This window comes from Ursus maritimus, unplaced genomic scaffold, assembly GCF_017311325.1.
Source record: "Ursus maritimus isolate PB19 unplaced genomic scaffold, ASM1731132v1 scaffold_8, whole genome shotgun sequence".
NCBI lineage: Eukaryota > Metazoa > Chordata > Mammalia > Carnivora > Ursidae > Ursus > Ursus maritimus.
Window position 1 is genome coordinate 39,907,084 of NW_024426996.1, and position 21,912 is coordinate 39,928,995.

Sequence of the window (21,912 nt, forward strand, 5' to 3'; positions counted from 1 at the left end):
TTTGATCTGTATTAGATTATATACTTGAAATTCCTTGCTGTGTGTAGGGACATTGCTTATTTTTTAAAACTGAATCCTTAGAATCCATAGCATGGGAAGTGTGACTCTGGGTAGTTTTTTGGTACTGAAAATGTGAAGCCTAACAAGAACAAACAAGACCTTTTGGCTGTTCCCCCATTACCATTGTGTTTTGATAAAATTAATTTGGCACCATTTAAAGAAGTTAAGAGGAATCTTCTCACAGTTGTCTCTAGAATACTTAGTTCTAAGGGCCTATTTCACTTCTTCCCTTCCCTTTCCCTTAAATATATCCTGTCAGTTGACTAGAATGGGAGAAAAAAGATCTTGGACTAGACTGTTAGAGAAACATAGTCATTATGTTGTTCAGTTAGCACAATAAATGTTTGGAAGCCTATTGTTAACAACGTTAGTAAAATAGCGTAATAAAGCATCGGCCTGTATCTCCTAAACCATTTTGGGTTCAGTTAGGATGGCCCTTCCTATAGTCTAAGCCCTAATTCTTGGGGGTCCTGTTTTTTTTTTCCCCCCTCCTAGTTTGCCCTATTTTCTACCTTTTGATAATTAAGGAAACATACATTTGGTGCCACATAAGGCTTAGGTCTGGCCTTTCAACTTTGAAGTCGAAACTGTTCTTTTTTGATTCACCCAACTTGGCTGTTACCTTTTACACTGGTCTTTTTGTTCTAGCGATAGAACCAGCCTCTGTTATTACTGTGATGATAGCTATGTCTCTTAGAGCAGAGGGTTGTGCTGAACTCATCTTTAAAGTCTCTTCTAACTCTCAAATTGTGTAATTCCATGTTCCATCTGCTGATGTTGACCCAGACACTTAAAGCCAGTATTTTATCTAGTGTTACTTCTTTTTGCTTTTACCCCTGACTCCCCACTCATTTTCTTTTAAGAGCTCTTAGCCCTTTGCAGTCTCACTTCTATAGCCATAACCACAGGGGCACTGCAGCATCATTGAGCAAGGACCATTTGTTTGCTCCTTCGTGCCTGTACATTTGAAAACAGTGATAGAATAGTTCAGAATCCCATGTTCTTTTTTTTTTTTTTTTATAGATTTTATTTATTTATTCGACAGAGATAGAGACAGCCAGCGAGAGAGGGAACACAATCAGGGGGAGTGGGAGAGGAAGAAGCAGGCTCATAGCGGAGGAGCCTGATGTGGGGCTCGATCCCAGAACGCCGGGATCACGCCCTGAGCTGAAGGCAGATGCCTAACCACTGTGCCACCCAGGCGCCCCAGAATCCCATGTTCTTAAGACAACTTTCATCTGTTCTCAGTTAGTTAGAATTCCACATTAATTTACACTATTTTCTAAATTTTAAATAAAAGATATAATACTTAAGGTAGAATTTCTCATGCCTCAAAAACTGTTAGGGTTTTTATTAGCATTAAGGTGGTTGTTCAATATTTCATTCACGACTATAGGATATAAGTATTTTGTGTGAATAAAACCTGCCTTATACTTTAGAAAACCTATAGAATATAGGATGACAAATTTTAGGCTTATGATTCTTTTAAAGTAGTAAATCTTAATTCTTCAATGTGGGTATGAAACTCCTTATAATAAGGCCCTTCCCTCCCTTTTCTCTTTCATTTATTTTATTTTATTTTATTTTATTTTATTTTTAAGTGATCTCTACACCCAGCGTGGGGCTTGAACCTACAACCGTGAGGTTGAGTTGGATGTTGTACTGACTGCGCCAGCCAGGAACACCCCAAGAAGGCTCTTTTTACCCATCTTGCCTTCACGCTTCTATCCACTCTTATTCTCATTTTATTCTCTAGTAATTAAACTTTAAGTTGTAACGTGACTAGATTTTTCTCTAAAGAAAATGCTAAACCTCTTAGGTTTCTTAAATAGGATGCTCCCTCGTCTCATAAAGACCTGTGCCTTTGCAAATTGCCATTCTTGTGGCTTCGCATCCTTTCAGATACTACCTTTTCTTGTCCTCTAGTCTATTACTTCTCATACTCAAATGGTCATACAAATTACATGGGGACCTTGTTAAAATGTAGATTCTGATTCAGTAGGACTTTTAACAAGGTCTCAGATGATGTCAGCGCTGATGGTCTCTGCACCATATTTTTAGTAACAATCTAGACTACTTACAAACTCATTGTCATCAAGAATATTTCCTCTGACTCCTCTCTATATACCTTCATTATCCTTTTTATTATTATTATTTAGGTATCTGTGTCCCTATTCAATTGTAGATTTTTGCCTGCAGGGACTGTGTCTTTTATCCTTGTATCCCTAAAGCTTAGCCTACTATTTAATAGAAAGTAGGCTTTAAACAGATGTTTGTTGTAGATTAGATTTTTTAAATTAAAGTTTAGTTGACATACAGTGTTATATTAGTTTCAGGTATAAACAGTGATTGAACAGTTTTGTACATTATACATGCTCACCATGATAGGTGTAGTTACCGTCTGTCACCATACAATGTTATTACAGTATTATTGGCTATATTCCCTATGCTGTACTTTTTATTCCCATGACTTATTTATTTTGTAACTTGCAGTTTGCACACCTTAGTTCCCTTCACCTAGCTCAGTCATCCTCCCACTCCCCTCCCCTTTGGCAACTACCAGTTTGTTCTTTGTATTTATGAGTCTGTTTCTGTTTTGTTTTGTGTTTTAGATTTCACACATAAGTGAAATCATGGAATTTGTCCGACTTATTTCACCCAGCATAGGTTCATCCATGTTGTCAAGATTGGCAAGATTTCATTCATAACAAACGTAATATGTTATGGCTGAATAATATTCCACCGTACACCCCCACACACACCCACACACCACATCTTCTTTATCCATTCATCTATATTGATGGGCACCTAGATTTTTTCCATATCTTGGCTGTTGTAAATACTGATGCATGAACATAGGGGTGTACATATCTTTTTGAATTATAGCCTATTCACAGTTTACATACTCTATGTATACTAAATATTTAGAGTAGACTATTTTATTACTTTTTTAATAGAAAACGAATCCTCAGTTTTTCCCCCCTGTGTTCCTTTTTTAGAAGGAAGCCTCACATGTGTCCCAGCTAAAGGTATTTGCTTGAAAATAATGTTTCAGCCTTGGGTACAAACCAAAACATTTGAATTCTCTATGATAACATACAGTGTTTCTCAACATTACTATGTTTGTAGAAATAAATTTTTTGAAAACTAATGACTGTTTATTTTTCCTTCCACCCAAGGAGAAGTACAAATGTCTACCACAAGACGAAAACGTAATATGTTATGTTGTTTACCGTAAGCTGTAGTAAAATGAGCTCAATTGTTGACAGGTATGTTTTTAGAGACTATCTATTTTGAATCCTATAAAGCTATTTTAAAATTTATTATTAGAGTAGTGGTCTGTATTAAACTGATAAAAAGAGTTTCATGTTTAAACACAATTCCTGCTACATTCAGTTTCCATATCGAGCAAACAGACATACTGATACTGTCTGTAGCCAAAGTCAGTAGCACATGGTTTGTGTCCTAAACAGATCTTGAACTGTAATTTTGAGTGTTTGGTCTGAGCTACTCTGAAAGAAATTGTGACAGTGGCAGATGTTTCCTTGGCATCTTATAGAATCTTCCATCTCCTTATGTCTTGTTCTTTTTCTCCTTAATCTGTTGGTGCTAACGCCATCCCTTTAAGCATTTTAGCATTTGTAATTGATAAATGGTAACTATAATTAGGATTTTGTTAGTTAAAATTATAGTCTTTAAATCATATTCTTACAAGGAGGATAAACCTTGTTTCTTTGATTTTAAGACTTTCTGTTTGTTTGTTTACATTTTAACACCTCTGACACTGAGATTCATCTTACAATTGCCTTATTGTAGTTTAATTGGTAGCATTTTTTTTCATCTTGGTGGCAAATAAAATACTGGTAAGTCTTTATAAAGATCAATGGTGTTTTTAATTTGATGAAATATAGTAACATTTTAAGCTCTTACTCTTTGACAGCTTTTTGTTGTCGAGTACTTTTTATATATTACCTCATTTAACCTCTCAATAATGCCATGAGATTTTACAGCTAAGGAAAGGATAGGTCAGGGAGGTTGAATAACTTGTTTAAGGTCACATAGTTAAGTGCTGAGCTGGAATTATGACCTGTGTTGGTCTGTCTGACACTAAAGTTCCTGTATTTTTATTATAGTGTACTGTGTGATTCTTCCATAGGGGATTCTTTAAGAGTTTTGTAGCTAGAGTTGTATACAGAAGTGACCTTTGACGTCTGGGGCCAGCCTGTCTCCCTTTCCTGTGAGATAAACAGTGAAGATATATACTCTACCAGAACTTAAGACCTAAGGGGCAAGGAGTTTCCTTAGAGAGGCCTGCCTGCAGCACTGCCATAGATTTGGGCTATGCCATATTTTCAGGTGGGCTCTATGTGTAGTTGTCTCCTCAGAAAGGATGTTCCTTCAGTGCTCCTAAGAGATTAAATATGATTGTGGTATTATGCTTCTTGATGATTGCCAATACCCATTCTAGACAATATGACATCTAGAGATAACATCCGTGTTCAGACAGAAGCAGTGATTCTTAATATGAGTTCATTATCTCTGGGAATATCATGAAAGTTATGGACTCTCTCCTCAGTAACATATATGTACAAAAGTTTTCATAAATTGCAGTGCACACACGGAACCCCGAAAGTCCAGACATGGAGCTCTATGATACATGGTTTGCAGATGCTCTCAACAGTGGGTCCAACAGGCACTATATGTGCCTTTACAGGCCACAGAAAGGTGTGGTTAAAGTAGTGAACAGTGAATTCATGTATAGCTCATATGAAATTATTTAATATTGCTACTTAGGTTAAGGAGTTAGCTACCAGTGCTCTTGATTTCATTTGTTAGAGTGCTGTTCCCCTAGATCTTCCCATAACCAATCCGTTCTTGTCACTTAGATCTCAACTTAGATGTCCGCACCTCAGCAGGTCCTTCCCTAACCTCTCAGATTAAAGTAAGATTGCAGTAACTAAAAAATCACCGCTTAATATAAAACTTGTCATCATATATTCCCTTCTTGATTTATTTCGTTCTACCAGATAATAAGTTGTAGGAGAGCAGGGATTTCTGTGTCTGATTAACTGCTTTAATGCTCTATAATCATGTCCAGAACAGAGCCTGGCACATGAGTATTAATATTTGTCAAATGAATCAGTAATGAATGAAATGTATTAATATAAGTTAAATGCTAGATACTGTGATGTTTATTAGTGATTTGTGGTTTTATAACATGAATGTCTCAAAATAAATTTTTTAAGAAATGCTATTATAATTAAAAATAATTTCAAATGAATCATTTTATGTAATGGCAAATACACTGACTTTCTGTAGTTTTCATTGATTACTAACAGTTTGAAACAAGTATTAACCTCTGATTAAGTTAAATTCTGGTTTAGCCTGTCATATATATAGTACATAAGTAGTTTAAAAATTCACATTTGTGATAAACTTTTAAAAAATGTAATTCAACATGGATAAACTTTAATGTTCTAATACTTGTTAGAAAACAGGTTAGCAGTTAATTGAATTAGAATTTGTATAATCCTTTAACTCTACAGAAATCCTAGGATATAACTGATTTGATTCAGATGTCATTTTGGAATTGCTGTTGTTTAATGAGTTTGCTCTTATTTTCTCTATCCACCTTTCTTTTTTCTTTTAGAGAAGATGGTAGTATTTTTGATGGGTTGGTGGAAGAAGATGACAAGGACAAAGCAAAAAGGTAGTTCACCTTAAGATGTAAAATAGTAAATAAATGAGTAAGTAAATGTAAAAGTAAATAAATAGTAAATTAGTGATTTCCAAAAGCTGCCTGCCTTAAGAACTTAGATATATTAGCAAAGTGGAAAAGCTTAGAATATCAGTATGCAGTTTATAATTTAAGTAAAATTATCCTGTAAAAGCGTTCCACTCATCATATCATATTATGAATGTATAATATCTATAAGATATCACTAAAGATGTTAACTTTCATCACTCGGCTAAGGTAGAGCTTGCTAGATTCACCATTATAGTTACTCTTTTCCCCTTTGGTAGCAAGTTATTAAGTGTAGCCTACCTTCAGAGTAGGGATGGAGGGAATTAAGCTCCACCTTCCATAGGAGGGGGTACCTACACACGTTTGGAATACTTCTATAAAAACATTGTTCCCCATTTTTTTATGTCTGTCTGGACTCCTGTGTTTATTTTATATTTTAGGTTATATACTCCAGTGCTATTTTATTTTATTGCTCAAATTGTTTCAGCTTTGGTGATTGGGAGTTCTTTCAGGGTAGGCCCCTGTGATCTCCACATGCCTCCATTCTCCTAATAGAAGGGAAAGTAGACAATGGGGAAAGGGAGGGAAAATTGTTGGAGAAGTATCCTCAAGTAGGTGAGGGAATGGAATCTACAGCTGTGGTGGTATTGATGGGGGCTTCTACCTTAAATAGGAGCATTGGCAGTTAATTATATTATCAGGAGGGGGAGGGTCCAGGTAGCATTATAGCAAAGTTTGTAGTCCCTCCGAGTGAGTAGTAAACACTTTCTGGGTTTTTTTTTTTTTTTTTCCAGCTGTGTTGAACTATGTGGACGCTTAGACAAGGGTAGAGGTTGTTGTATAATACACAGATACAAAAGATAAGCATGCAATAAGTAATAGTTCTTACATGTCTGTATTTAGCAAAAAAAAGGGGGGGGATACTGGGATAAGAGAAATACAATAACCAGGTAAGTTGCTGAATACTTTAATGAATAATTAAAACATATCTAAGAAGAAGATTTTTAGGAAAACTATACAACGTATTCAAGGAAATGAAAGACCTGGATTTGAAGCTAAAAATATATAGGACAACCCCTTATCCCTTAACCTCAATCTGGTGAAGGAAAGTTCTTCAGTCTTGCCTGAATGAAGAGGTAGAACTGTAAGGAATTGACTTGGGTAGTCTTAAAGGCCAAGTTTATAGATGGATAAATTAAGCTGAGGGTGTTCTATTTTTGAAGACTCTGAGAGTTTGATAATGTTTTTAGGGAACCAGAAATACTATGGCTCTGGAAGACACTGAAGAAAGAGAAAGAACCTCACTATACTGTCAGAATTAAGGAGGACCACACTGAACTCTGACTAAAACGATGAGTTCAAGTACCTTAGTGTTGAACCAAGAACAAAGGGAGTTTTATACCCACCCTCAAAATGAAACATCTGTGGCCTGTTCTCAGTGAAGTCATCACAAGGGCTGAGAAGTTCCAGCCTAAATGTAATATGAAGTGAAGTTTGCTTTAGTGGTTGTGATCCAGTGATAGAGTTGGCAATATGTGAATTCTGTATGTTTTCTTCCCTGGAATAAAAGTGGCTGATTGGAATTACTACTTCGTGTTAGCTGAATGGCACCGGGCATGTTCTCCTCTGTGCCTGAGTTGTCACCTGTAAAATGCAAAGTGGTAAGAAAGTCTACCTCATAGAGGTAATTGAGATGTCGTCAGTGCTTGTAGTAGTGCCTGGCACATAAGTATGCAGTGAATATTGGCTTTTATTTTTATCCCAGTTCTTGTGTTCAGATACTCCATACGTGCTAATTCTCAAATGCTTATTTCTTTTTTCTAAAGGACTATAACTAGATCTGTATATCTAAGCCTCTTGTGTATATCTTTTAAAATGTGAAATAGGCAGTTTCATCCTATCTAAATTCTCTCCAGACTATCTGTCCACCAAAACCAGTATCACATGTCATTATTTCACATTAATATGCAGCATTGTCAGTAACTTGGGAATCCTCTTAGGTTTCCCTTTTGCTTCCCACTGCAAACCAGGTCTGATTTACCTAGAATGGATAGTTCTGCCTCTTAACCCTCAAACCCACATTACTCTGTTAACACTGCCACTGCCATGACTTATAGGCTGGGATGCTGCACTTGCCTCCTAAATGGTCATCAGGTGTCCGGGCTTGTTTGCCACACAGTAAGTTTTCAAGAGTATTTGCTAAATGAATTTGTTTCACCAAGCTTTGATCCTTTCATCACTCTGATGCCAGAATGGTCTCATTAACAAGCAGTTCTGTTCCCATCATTTCATTGCTTAAAAACAGTTCAGTGCCTTTCCATGACTTTCAGGAGTCATAAAATCCTTTTATGTAACATAAAAACTTCATGATTTTTTTCCAGCATTTATTCCCCCCGCCCCCAGCTCTAGCATACTGGGGCACAGAAAGCCTATTCATTGGCCATGTTAGCCAGATTGAACTACTTGTGATAGGTTTTCGTTCCTGTACAAGTTACCTGTACCTGCAATGCCTTGCATATAGTCCACTACCATCCTTTTCTCACTCAACCTTCATAACTCACTTTAGTACATGAGGATGCCATCTCCGGTTCCTCTGAATTTCCATAGGAATTAGATAAATTTCTTGAAAGAGCTTGTCTTTTCCCCGTATCCCTAGCCTTTATTAGCACAGTCTCTATTATTATAGCAGGCACTCACTGTTTGTTGATGCAGTCATTTTAACATCTATTATGTTTCTTAGGAGGTTTGAACCATTGTAATTTTTCCTGGTACTAATATAGAATAAATGCTTCTTTGGTACTGAAAAACAAAAAATAAATAAAATTATCCCCTGACCTTTTGGGAAATGAGTATACTTTGCTTAAACAAAAACTGAATTAGAAAATCTAACTTCACAAAATAGACAATTAGAGGTAGTATAGAATGATTAATTGCTATGTAAATAATTGCACTTAGTTGTCTGAAGGTCCTGGTGCCACTCAATAATTGTTTAGCTGCTTCACATACAACAGTACTAATTATTCATTTGGCACACTTATTTTGAGTGCTTACTCTTTGTTAGTTGTTACCCTTAAGTGCTTAGATGAAAAAATTGGGGCTGTGTTATCAAGGTGTAGACAGCCTAATGGAGAGAGAGAGAGAGATGCAAACAAATGGTTTATAGCTCTGTGCTGGAGCCTGGCATACAGGAATAAAGAGGAAGACTACATGGATAAGCCTGAGGGTAGAGAGATTTTCATTTTTAGATTTGTTTGTGATTTAAAACTTGAGATGGATAACTTTCTCCTACCTAGTAATCTTGAATAATTTGTATTTGCACATTATATGCACTTCCACAAATGTATCTCAGTAATATTCATAATAACCTAAAACCTGAGATTTGAATGAAGTTTGTCTTATTGACATTTTCCTAAGAACGTGTTTGCCAGATGCTTAATATGTAAGTTCTTCAGTGATAAACTGAGAAGAAAATATTGCCCCAATTAATTGTGCATTGTTGGTAACCTGTAGCTAAATACTTATTATCACCTATATTGATGGAAGTACATGGTGTGTAATTATGTCTAAAGTGAGCATTGTATTAAACTGTGTGTATAATCAAATGGATTGTTTGAAAGCCGCTTAATTTTTTTTTTCATCAGAGTATCTAGAAACAAATCTGAAAAGAAACGTAGAGATCAATTTAATGTTCTCATTAAAGAACTGGGATCCATGCTTCCTGGTAATGCTAGGAAGATGGACAAGTCTACTGTTCTGCAGAAGAGCATTGATTTTTTACGAAAGCATAAAGGTAAAATTTTAACTTTATAAGACGGATTTTTTTTAATAACGTATCTCCCTTAAAGCATAATGTGATAGAATCTTAACAGTGATTCTTAAAATTGGATGCTTCCTCACCTTTTTTTGAGAGAAAGAAATCAATTACCTTTTTAAAGGTTTCCCGGTATGTTCTTTATTTCGTTCAACAAACATTTATTTAGTGCCTGCTATATCCTAGATTCTTGGGGTGCAGAGTAGCAATCCTGGCCCTCAGTTAACTCAAGCCAAGGAAAACAAATATATAAACAGCTAATTGACAATGCAGATACCTATGGTGTTTGTAAACCATAACTTGCCATGAGAACACAGAGGAGAAAAAAAAATGTGTCAGGAAAGCCTTAAAAATAGTTGGTTTTTCAGCTGAGTCTTCCTTTTAGATTAAGTAAGGAGAAGAGCATTTCACCTGGAGGAAATAGGAAATAGTGTGTGCAGAAGCAGAGAAGCAGGGTTCAGTGTAATTGGAGCATAGTTGAGTTGAAAAATTATGGATATATTTCAAAGAAAGGTAAGAACCACATCATGAGGGCCTTGTATGCCATTTTAAAGGATGATTTCAGTCTATGTCTAGGAAATAAGTACTGTTTCTAAGATTAAGTGATTATTAGTCGAAGAAAATCATTTTGACTAAAGGAGTCATGAAAAAGTTAAAGAACATTGAATATTTTGGTAACAGAGATAATAGATGAAAAACTTGTAGAAGGACATTTCCTTTTCCAGATGCAAATGAAACCGCAAAACTTCTCAAAAGGAGAATTTGTAACTAGTACTTTTATTCACTCCTCCAGGGTTCGCTCAGTCATGCATTACCAGGCTGGTTTATGCTCCACCACTCTTTGAAATTATTTTTGTTAATTTTACAAATGCCGGCAGCCCCACCTGTTCTGCTGCCAATCAAGTGATAGCAGTAGCGTTTTCTTACACCTAATGCACTGGAAATTTTTTTTAGAAGATTTATTTACTTATTAGAGAGCGTGAGTGGGGGAGGTGCAGAGGGAGAGCGAGAGAGAATCCCAAGCAGGCTCCATTGCTTAGAGTGGACCCTGAGATCATGACCTGAGCCGAAATCAAGAGTCCAGTGCTTAACCCATTAAGCACCAGGTGCCCCTGCACTGGAAGTTTTAATCCATCTGCCACTGGCTTTTTTTCCCCCCTTGGCCTGTGTTATACTGCACTTCTTCATTCACCTCCCCTTCCTAATTGAAACTCTTTCTTTTTTTCCCCCCCAAATGTCTTATCTTTTGTGCTCTTGCTTTCTCTGAGATAATCATTCCATAGCTTCCAACTATTGCCTCTCTATTAAACTACCATATCTGTATTTTTAGATGCCAACTCTTCAGTCTTTTGTTTCCAGATAACTTCTAGATCTTTCTTTTGCATGTGCTCAAACTCTGTGCATCTGAAACTGAATTCATTTTCATTTTGTCAAGTCACCTCTTTAAACTTTCCTTTTTACGTTTTTACACTACCCTTTCAGTCCCTAGGACTCACGCCTGAAAAGACTTAGATTTTGGGGCGCCTGGGTGGCTCAGTCGTTAAGCGTCTGCCTTCGGCTCAGGGCGTGATCCCAGGGTCCTGGGATTGAGCCCTGCATCGGGCTCCCTGCTCCGCTAGGAGCCTGCTTCCTCCTCTCCCACTCCCCTGCTGTGTTCCCTCTCCCACTGGCTGTCTCTCTGTCACATAAATAAATAGAATCTTAAAAAAAAAAAAAGACTTAGATTTTTTTCCACCTTCCTTAGTACTGTGTCACAGTTTCTGTTGATTTTTCTGTAAATGTATCAAAATTGATTGTCTTCAATTTTATTGTCACCATTATCATTACATTTTATCTCTTCAAATAGTATTCTCACTAACCTTAGTTTAGTGTCCCTTGTTAGCATACTCAGTGCCTTCAGACATTGCAGTTCAATAAATGATTGCTGAATGAAATGAAATCATTTGCCCCTGGTAATGGAAGATTAATTCTGGCATTAAGTGGGTCAGTTGTTTTTTTTTTCAAAATTGGGTATATAATTCTCATAAAAGTAAAATTAACCTTAAATTGAAAGGGAGTTCTTACATACTTTTGTTAGTACTCTAAGCCTGTGTTTAACTAAACTTGATGGATTTGCTTGTGTATTTAAATTCTTTTTCTGGATGTATATAATTGCTGCGAACTTGAAAAGCATGACTGTATTCCCCAGAATTAGTAGCTAGACTTCTTAGTTACTCATCATATTGTAGTACAGGCATTTTCAGTATGCCAAATGTTGGGTGACAATTTAATATCCTATGTTTATGTATGTGGTAATACAAAATCAGAATAGCTTAGTCCCTACTTTCACTGAAAAGTAGAATATATTTTGTGGAGTAAAATCTGTGATAATAGATTTTTATTTTGCCTGGTTGTTGAATATGTCTGCATTTAAAAATGAAAAAATATTTATTACCTAAATAGTTCAGGTTTCATCATTTATAAATAGCTTTCTCATAACCAAATCCATTAGAATAATGTTGCAAAATAAACTAATAATTTTGTTAAAATGTGTGCCCCAAGCCAGGGATTTCCAGATTTTTGACCAGTTCCCTACCACTAAGAAAAGATTCAAGAGGACACTAAGCAAAATCACTCTGGGATTATTACTTTAAAGTTTTTTCCCAAATTTTAATTTAGTCTCCTTGATTAGTTCAGGATAGAGCACCTCAGATTGGGAGGAATCTTTCTGCCTCATAACAGGCAAGCCTAAAGTCGTCTTAGTTAAAAGCAGACTGACTGACTGACCTCCTTGGCTCGTCTCCTCCAGGTTCATGTCCATATGACTGCTCTAGCTAGGTTCTACCATTTGAATGTCAAGAGAAGGATGAGGAGAAAGAATTTCTTCCTAATGCTTGATACTAATATGCTTGTTCTGATTCTTATTTGGTCATTATGTCAAGCAGGAAGTAGTCTTAGGCCTTCAGCAATACAGACTCCCCAAAGAAAAACCGGGGACTGGTATTTCCAAGAGACCAAATCCAAGGAGATAACTTGCCACATTAGTCCATGTATTTCATCATACCCAAGCCTGGGCCTCCTGATACCTACCTAAACCAATGTTATTACCTGTGGTTCTCATCTTAAATAGAGAGGGAGGAGAGAAGGCAATTTGTTGGACTTTTGTACCACCCCTTACCCCTACCCTGTGTTTGGAGTATGCCACTAATGTGTCAAATAATCTTTACAGAAATCACTGCACAGTCAGATGCCAGTGAAATTCGACAGGACTGGAAACCTACATTCCTTAGTAATGAAGAATTTACACAATTAATGTTAGAGGTATGTCTAGATTTAATTTTTGAAAAGTTTTATTTCCTCAAAAAAAATCATTGAGGTGATGAATTTTAGTATGGTTTTAACAATATTAATTTAATATTGAAAAGTCTTAAATAATTGTAAATCAATAAACTATATCTTCAATTAAAATTAATATAAGTAAATAGTATGTGGTAAGATAATCTTAAATTTTCATATTTTTTATATGATTTTTGAGAGGCTTAATAAAAGTCAGAAGCCTATCGCTATCACATTCTTTACCTGAGGCCACACTAACAACATTCAAATGAAGAATAATGTATTTTATTCATCACATGTTAAATATTATTTTTGAGGGACACCTGCTGGCTCAGTCAGTAAAGCATGAGACTCTTGGTCTCGGGGTCATGAGTTCGAGCCCCATGTTGGGTATAGAGATTACTTTAAAAAAAAATCTTTAAATATTATGAGATGTATACTACTGGATCAAGGATCTTTTTTAACAACTTGAAATTCACCTAAATACAATATAAAATGACAATAAATGAAGTATTTTGAAAATATTGAAACATGGAAACATACATTGAAAGGCAACCCTTCTTAATTAAAGTAGAAACTTTTAAAAAGAAATAAGTAAATGTTCTATAACAAAATTATTTTTGAAAACAATTCGGAACATACTTGCTTATAATTGAAAACCCACAAAAATCCACAAAAATTTTGAGTCACTTGTATCTATCAGTTTTACTTTTCTACTTTTTAATTGTTTCCTATGTAGAATAATATAGGTATCATCTTTGTACACAAAGTACACATTTCAGTATCAAATTTCCATGAAAACTTGGATAGGGAAAAGAGGTGGTATACTTCGGCAGTGGCAGTTAAGGACAGGATAAACAAACACTTAACAAAGTAGACATAGAGCTGAGGAAAGCAGTTGAGGTAGGGATGTTAGAGGTTGTTAAATAATTTACATCTCTTACCCTGTTTGTTTGGATAAATTATTTTAGACCGTAAGCGTTTATCTCTGTCATGTATGTATGTGTAATGACCATATTGCAAGTGTCTTTGTGTATCGATTAAAGTCTAAAGCAACATAAAATATATTGCAAATTAATGAGTTATTTTTTTGTTGATACTTTAGATGAAACAGTTAATTGCTGGATTAAGTACATATTCAGCAGAAATGTTACCATATGAAAATTTGTTGGACTATAAATACGTGTATTTATAGCTGTGCTTAAAATCTGAAAAATAACTGAGCACTTTTCACGTATTAACCAATGAATGCTCACAGTAATCGTATGAAATACCTGTTCGTATCACTTTCTTACTTTGCTCAGATGAGAAGATAGAGGAACAAAGGGATTATGATACCCACAGTAACAGAGTAAGTAGCTCAGTTGTTAAGTAGCTCAGCTGGGATTCACTGCAGCCTCTGCTTTCCATGGCCTGAGCCTCTGTGCAGGCTGCCACTCATACAACTTCTTTACAGTGAAAGCTAGCCAAAGAACAGACCTTTTAGCTTAAAAACCAGCAATTAGCTCTTTAAATAGTGGACACTTCAGTTAGAAACCAAATAATAGTTTCTAATTTTAAGGGTTTTTTTCCTCTAAAAGGTAAGTGTTCTTCTCTAACAAAATTATTTTATTACTTCTAAAGTTCATAAAAGAGTGGTCTGTAATAGCCTTCTGATCATCTACTCATCACTAACCTCATTGACATTGTCCAGAATTATCTTGTTAGATATAAGTAATGCGTTTATGAAAGAGTACACACAAACTAATGTCTAAACAGAAAGGAAATAGCTCATTTAATCACTCCTTAATTTTTATTTTATGATTATAATCTCAGTGCAGTGGTTTAATAAGATCCTCTGTTAATCATAAACTACCCACTTTGTTTTAATGGTATGAAAAATTTCTTATAAATTCATAAATTTGTATAGTATCTTCACTTATTTCTTAATACCTTAATGAAGGTAAATTCACTAATAGGCTAAACAGAGAAGCATTGTCTCCAAATTTTCTTTACACTGGTCAGATTTTTTTTTTTTATTATTTGTCAAGACACATGTACATATGTAGATTACTATAAAAAATAAATCTAGAGATTAGAACATTGTAATATGCAACAGAAAACTTGAACATACTAAAAATTTTGAAAATATGAATTATTACCCTTGCAGCTTTTAAGATTACATTCCTAAAAAGTGTTACATTTATCTATTTATTAATATCTTAAGGACATTTTTGCTTTTTAATGAATATTAACAACTATATATTCTATATATTAACTACATATACAATATATCTACTATATATTAACTATATATTATATAATATATATTCTAACATTAATATGCCAAGATATGTACAAGATACAAGGAGGATATGTATAAATATGTGTATATATTACAACCATGGTCCAGCTAACCTAGTTGTGTTACTGTTGGCCACTTGTGTTGATCAGATTACAGATAGGTAGTCCCAATACCATTTCCAGCAGAATTTTAAATATAGACTCTATGTTGGAATATTAGAGCTGCTAGTAGAAGGTATTAAATCATTCAGCTCATTTTATGGATGAGGCCCAGAGAAGTTGCAACTTGTCCAAGGTCAGGTAGCTAATTAATGAAAGAACTGGGAAACTTATAACTTACGTGTTGGCTGTTTCTCACTTTTCCTCCATTGCCACCCGTCCATCTCCCTTTTATCTTTGTTGCCTAGGGAATACTTCTTTTTATCCTTGAGAGTGAGGGGGGTAGCTTGAGAGTAGCCAGGGAAATCAGGATGATTTAGCCTGATCAGATCTTTCTACAAAGTCATATCTATGTGAAGTAATCTCCTAGTATGTAGCTCATTTTCCTTGGCAGCTGGCTACTCTCTCTAGTAATTTGCTAGTGCCCTGTCAGCTTCATCTTAGATACAGATCCACAAGGAGGTACTGTCCCTTTCTCTAGAACTTCCATTCCTGTCTTTCCCAGATTAAACACTAAATAAATAATAAGGGTTTACACAGTTCTTTTATGTGGGCCAAACAGATATCAATGGGAAGACAAGGAGTTCTTTTTTGAGTGTTTTATTTTAATTCCAGTTAGTTAACGTACAGTATTATATTATTTTCAGGTATACAATATAGCGATTCACCAGTTCCGTACACCACCCATTGCTCTTCAAAAGTGTACTCCTTAGTCCCCATCACCTGTTTAACCCATCCCCCTACCCACCTCTCCTCTGGTAACCATCAGTTTGTTCTCTGGAGTTAAGAGTCTGTTTCTTGGTCTGTCTCTTTCCTTTGTTCATTTGTTTTATTTCTTAAATTCCACACAGCGGTGAAATCATATGGTATTTGTCTTTCTCTGACTGACTTATTTCATGTAGCATAATAATCTCTAGCTCCATCCATGTTGTTGCAAATGGCAAGATTTCATTCTTTTTTATGGCTGAATAATATTTCATTGTATATTTTTGTGTGTGAGTGTGTACGTACGTATGTACGTACATACGTACAACCTCTTCCTTATCCATTCATCAGTCAGTGGACACTTGGGCTGATTCCATATCATGGATATTGTAAATAATGCTGCTGTAAACATCAGGGCACATGTATCCCTTTGAATTAGTGTTGTATTCTTTGGGTAGATACCCAGTAGTGAGATTGCTGGATCATGGGGTAGTTCTATTTTTAACTTTTTGAGGAACTTCCATACTGTCTTCCACAGGGGCTGCACCAGTTTGCATTCCCACCAACAGTGCAAGAATGTTCCTTTTTCTCCACATCCTCGCCAACACTGGTTGTTTCTCATGTTGTCGATTTAGCCATTCTGACAGGTGTGAGGTGATATCTCATTGTGGTATTGATCTGCGTTTCCCTGATGATAAGTGTTGGTGAGCATCTTTTCATGTGTCTGTTGGCCATCTATATGTCTTTGGAGAAATGTCTGTTCATGTCTTCTGCCCATTTTTTTAATTGGATTATTTGGTTTTGGGGTGTTAAGTTTTATAAGTTCTTTATATATTTTGGATGCTAACCCTTTATCAGATATGTCATTTGTAAATATCTTATCTCATTCCATAGGTTGCCTTTTAGTTTTGTTGATTGCTTTCTTCACTCTGCAGAAGTTTTTATTTTGATGTAGTCACAATAGTTTATTTTTATTTTTGTTTCTCTTGCCTCAGGGAACCTATCTAGAAAATGGCCGATGTCAGAGAAGTTACTACTCATGCTCTCTTCTAGGATTATTTAGGTCTTTAATCCATTTCAAATTTATTTTTGGGTATGGTGTAAGAAAGTGGTCCAGTTTCATTCTTTTGCATGTTGTTGTCCAATTTTTCCAACATTTGTTGAAGAGACTGTCCCATTGGATATTCTTTCCTGCTTTGTCGAAGATTGACCATATAATCGTGGGTTTATTTCAGGGTTTTCTATTCTGTTCCATTGATCTGTATGTCTGTTATTGTGCCAGTACCATACTGCTTTGATTACTACAGGTTTATAATATAACTTGAAGTCCAGAATTGTGATGCCTCCAGCTTTGCTTTTCTTTTTCAAGATCGTGTTGGTTATTTGGGGTCTTCTGTGGTTCCATACAAATCTTAGGATTGTTTCTCCTAGTTCTGTAAAAGATGCTGTTGTATTTTGATAGAGGTTGCATTAAATGTGTAGATTGCTTTGGGTAGTATAGACATTTTAACAATATTTCCTTTTCCAGTCCATGATCATGGAATTCCGTTTCATTCTGTCATCTTCCATTTCTTTCATAAGTGTTACAGTTTTCAGAGCATAGGTCTTTCATCTCTTTGGTTAGGTTTATTCCTAGGTGTCCTATTATTTTTGTGCAGTTGTAAATGGGATTATTTTCTTAATTTCTCTTTGTGCTGCTTTATTATTGGTATCTAGAAATGCGGCAAGTTTCTCTAGATTGATTCTGTATCCTGTGACTTTACCGAATTTGTGTATCAGTTCTAGCAGTTTGTTGGTGGAGCCTTTTGGGTTTTCTGTATACAGTATCATGTCATTTGCAAATAGTGAAAGTTTTACTTCTTCCTTATGGATTTGGATATCTTATATTTCTTTTTGTCGTCTGGTTGTTGTGGCTAGGATATCCAGTACTGTGTTGAATAAAAGTGGTAAGAGTGGATAGCCTTGTGTTGTTCCTGACCATAGGGGAAAAGCTCTATTTTTCCCCATTAAGGATGATGTTAGTCTTTTGGGTTTTCCACATACAGTATCATATCAACTGCAAATAGTGAAAGTTTTGCTTCTTCCTTACCAAATTGGATGCCTTTTATTTCTTTTTCTTGGCTGATTGATGTGGCTAGAACTTCCAGTACTATGTTGAATAAAAGTGGTGAGAGTGGACATCTTGTCTTGTTCCTGACCTTGGGGGAAAAGCGCTCAGTTTTTCACCATTGAGTATGATGTATGATGTTAGCTGTGTGTTTTTCATCTGTGGCCTTTATTACGTTGAGGTATGTTCCCTCTAAACCTACTTTATCAGAGACTTTTATCATGAATGGATGTTGCGCTTTGTCAAATGCTTTTTCTGCATCTATTGAGATGATCATATGGTTTGTATCCTTTCTCTTATTGACTTGATGTATCACATTGATTGATTTGTGAATATTGAACCACCCTTGCATCCCAGAAATAAATCTCACTTGATTGTGGTGAATGCTCTTTAAAATGTATTGTTGGATTTGGCTTGCTAATAATATTTTGTTGAGGATTTTTGCATCTATGTTCATCAGGGATATTGCCCCATAGTTCTCCTTTTTTTTTTTTTTTTTGGTAGTTATTTAGTTGGTTTTTGTATCAGGGTAAATGCTGGCTCCAAAAAATGAATTTGAAGGTTCCTTCCTCTTCTATTTTTTTTGAATAGTTTGAGGATAGGTATTAACTCTTCTTTAAATGTTCAGTAGAATTCGCCTGTGAAGCCATCTGGTCCTGGGCTTTTGTTTTTTGTGAGTTTTTTGATTACCGATTCCATTTCTTTGCTGGTGATTGGTCTGTTTAAATTTTCTATTTTCCTGTTCAGTTTTGGTAGGTTATATGTTTCCAGGAATTTATCCGTTTCTTCTGTGTTGTCCAATTTGTTGGCATATAGTTTGTCATAATCTGTTGCAATTGTATTTCTGTACAAACTTACAACCCCAAAATCAAGAATCATGTGTTCCACTGAGCCAGCCAAGCATTCCAGTCTTTGTTTTTATTTATTTATTTTTTTAATTTAAAATCAATTAATTAGCATATAATGAATTGTTTAGGGGTACAGATCTGTGATTCATCAGTCTTACACAACACACAGTGCTCATCATGACACATAGCCTCCCCAATGTCCATCACCCAGCCACCCCATCCTCCCACCCACTCCCCTCCAGCAACCCTCAGTTTGTTTCCTAAGATTAAGAGTCTCTTATGGTTTCTCTCCCTCTCTGGTTTCATCTTGTTTCATTTTTTTTCTTTCTTCCCTATGATTGATCCTATGCCTTGTTTCTTAAATTCCACATATCAGTTAAGATTGTATGATGAGTGTCTTTCTCTGATCATTTCGCCTAGCATAATACCCTCTAGTTTCATCCCATGTTGTTGCAAATGGCAAGATTTCTTTTTTTGATGGCTGGGTAATATTCTGTTGTGTATATGTGTGTGTGTGTGTGTGTGTGTACACACACACACACACACACCACTTCTTCTTTATCCATTCATCTGTCTATGGATATCTGGGCTCTTTCCATGTTTGGCTGTTGTGGACATTGCTGCTGTAAACATTGGGGTGCAGGTGCCCCTTCGGATCACTACCTTTGTATCTTTAGGGTAAATACCCAGTAGTGCAATTGCTGGGTCCTGTGAGCTGTTAGCTCTATTTTCAACTTCTTGAGGAACGTCCATACTATTTTCCAGAGTGGCTGCACCAGCTTGCATGCCCAAAAAGAGTGTAGGAGGGTTCCCCTTTCTCCACATCCTTGCCAACATCTCTCATTTTCTGACTTGTTAATTTTAGCCATTCTCATTGGTGTGAGGTCATATCTCATTGTGGTATTGACTTGTATTTCCCTGATGTCGAGTCATGTTGAGCACTTTTTCATGTGTCTGTTGGCCATTTGGATGTCTTCTTTGAAGAAGTATCTGTTCATGTCTTCTTAGTTCTTGACTGGATTATTTGTTTTCTGGGTGTTGAGTTTGATAAGTTCTTTATAAATCTTGGATACCAGCCCGTTATCTAATATGTCATTTGCAGATATCTTCTCCCATTATGTCAGTTGTCTTTGGGTTTTGTTCACTGTTTTCCTTTGTTGTGCAAAAGCTTTTTATCTTAATGAAGTCCCAATAGTTCATTTTTGCCTTTGTTTCCCTTGCCTTTGGAGACGTGTCTAGCAAGAAGTTGCTGTGGCCGAGGGTGCAGCTGCCTCTCTTCTCCTCAAGGATTTTGATAGATTCCTTTCTCACATTTAGGTCTGTCATCCGTTTTGAGTCTGTTTTTCCGTATGATGTAAGGAAATGGTCCAGTTTCATTCTGTGCATGTGGCTGTCCAGTTTTCCCAACAGCATTTGTTGATGAGACTGTCTTTTTCCATTGGGTATTCGTTCCTGCTTTGTCAAAGATTAGTTGACCATAGAGTTGAGGGTCCATTTCTGGGTTCTCCATTCTGTTACATTGATCTATGTGTCTATTATTGTGCCAGTACCATTCTGTCTTGATGATTACAGCTTTGTAATAGAATTAGAAGTCCGGAATTCTGATACTTCCAGCTGTGGTTTTCTTTTCCAACATTCCTTTGGCTATTTGGGGTCTTTTCTGGTTCCATACCAGAATCCATAATTTTAGGATTATTTGTTCCAGTTCTGTGAAAAAAAGTTGATGGTATTTTTATAGGGATTGCATTTTATGTATAGATTTCTCTAGCATTGACATTTTAACAATATTTGTATTTTAATGTACTGGATCCCATTGACAGTATTTTGGTGAGAATTTTGGCATCCGTGTTCATTGGGGATATTGGTCTGTAATTCTTCTTTTTGGTGGGGCCTTTGTCTGGTTTTGGGATCAAGGTAATGCTGTCCTCATAAAAAGAGTTTGGAAGTTTTCTTTCCATTTTGATTTTTTGAAACAGCTTCAGAAGAATAGGTATAAATTCTTCTTTAAATGTTTGGTAGAATTCCCCTGGGAAGCCATCTGGGCCTGGGCTCTTGCTTATTGGGAGATTTTTGATTACTTGCTTCAATTTCCTTGCTGGTTATGGGTCTGTTCAGGTTTTCTGTTTCTTCCTGTTTCAGTTTTGGTAGTTTATACGTCTCTCGGAATGCATCCATTTCTTCCAGATTGTCTGATTTGTTGGCCTGTAGTTGCTCATGATACGTTCTTATAATTGTTTGTGTTTCTTTGGTGTTGGTTGTGATCTCTCCTCTTTCATTCATGATTTTATTTATTTGGGTCCCTTCTCTATTCTTTTGGATAGTCTGGCCGGGGATTTATCAGCGTTATTAATTCTTTCAAAGAACCAGCTCCTAGTTTTGTCAATCTGTTCTACTGTTCTTTTGGTTTCTAGTTCATTGATTTCTGCTCTAATCCTTATCATTTCTCTTCTCCTGCTGGCTTTAGGCTTTATTTGCTGTTCTTTCTCCTTCTCCTGTAGGTGTAGGGTTAGGTTGTGTATTTGAGACCTTTCTTGTTTCTTGAGAAAGGCTTGTAATGCTGTATACTTCCGTCTTAGGACTGCCTTTGCTGCATCCCAAAGGTTTTGAACAGTTGTGTTTTCATTTGTTTCCATGAATTTTTTAAATTCTTAATTTCCTGGTTGACCCATTCATTCCTTAGTAGGATGCTCTTTAGCGTCCATTTATTTGAACAAGTTCTTTCCAAATTTCCTCCTGTGATTGAGTTCGAATTTCAAAGCATTGTGGTCTGAAAATATGCAGGGAGTGATCTCAGTCTTTTGGTACCGACTGAGACCTGATTTGTGACCCAGGATGGTCTGTTCTGGAGGATGTTCCATGTGCACTTGAGAAGAATATG

At 36.0% G+C, this 21,912-nt stretch overlaps 1 protein-coding gene across 5 annotated transcripts in view; it reads left to right on the plus strand.

Annotated features, from left to right (window-relative positions):
- Window positions 1–21,912, plus strand: part of CLOCK (clock circadian regulator) — a 135,302-nt gene that overhangs the window by 57,846 nt on the left and 55,544 nt on the right. For all 5 annotated transcript variants that reach the window (XM_040624956.1, XM_040624954.1, XM_040624957.1 and 2 more), the window contains 4 exons: window positions 3,240–3,329; window positions 5,711–5,770; window positions 9,448–9,596; window positions 12,826–12,917. In XM_040624956.1, coding sequence (XP_040480890.1) covers window positions 3,283–3,329; window positions 5,711–5,770; window positions 9,448–9,596; window positions 12,826–12,917 — 348 coding nt within the window. In that variant the 5' untranslated portion in view covers window positions 3,240–3,282. The remainder of the gene's footprint in view (window positions 1–3,239; window positions 3,330–5,710; window positions 5,771–9,447; window positions 9,597–12,825; window positions 12,918–21,912) is intronic.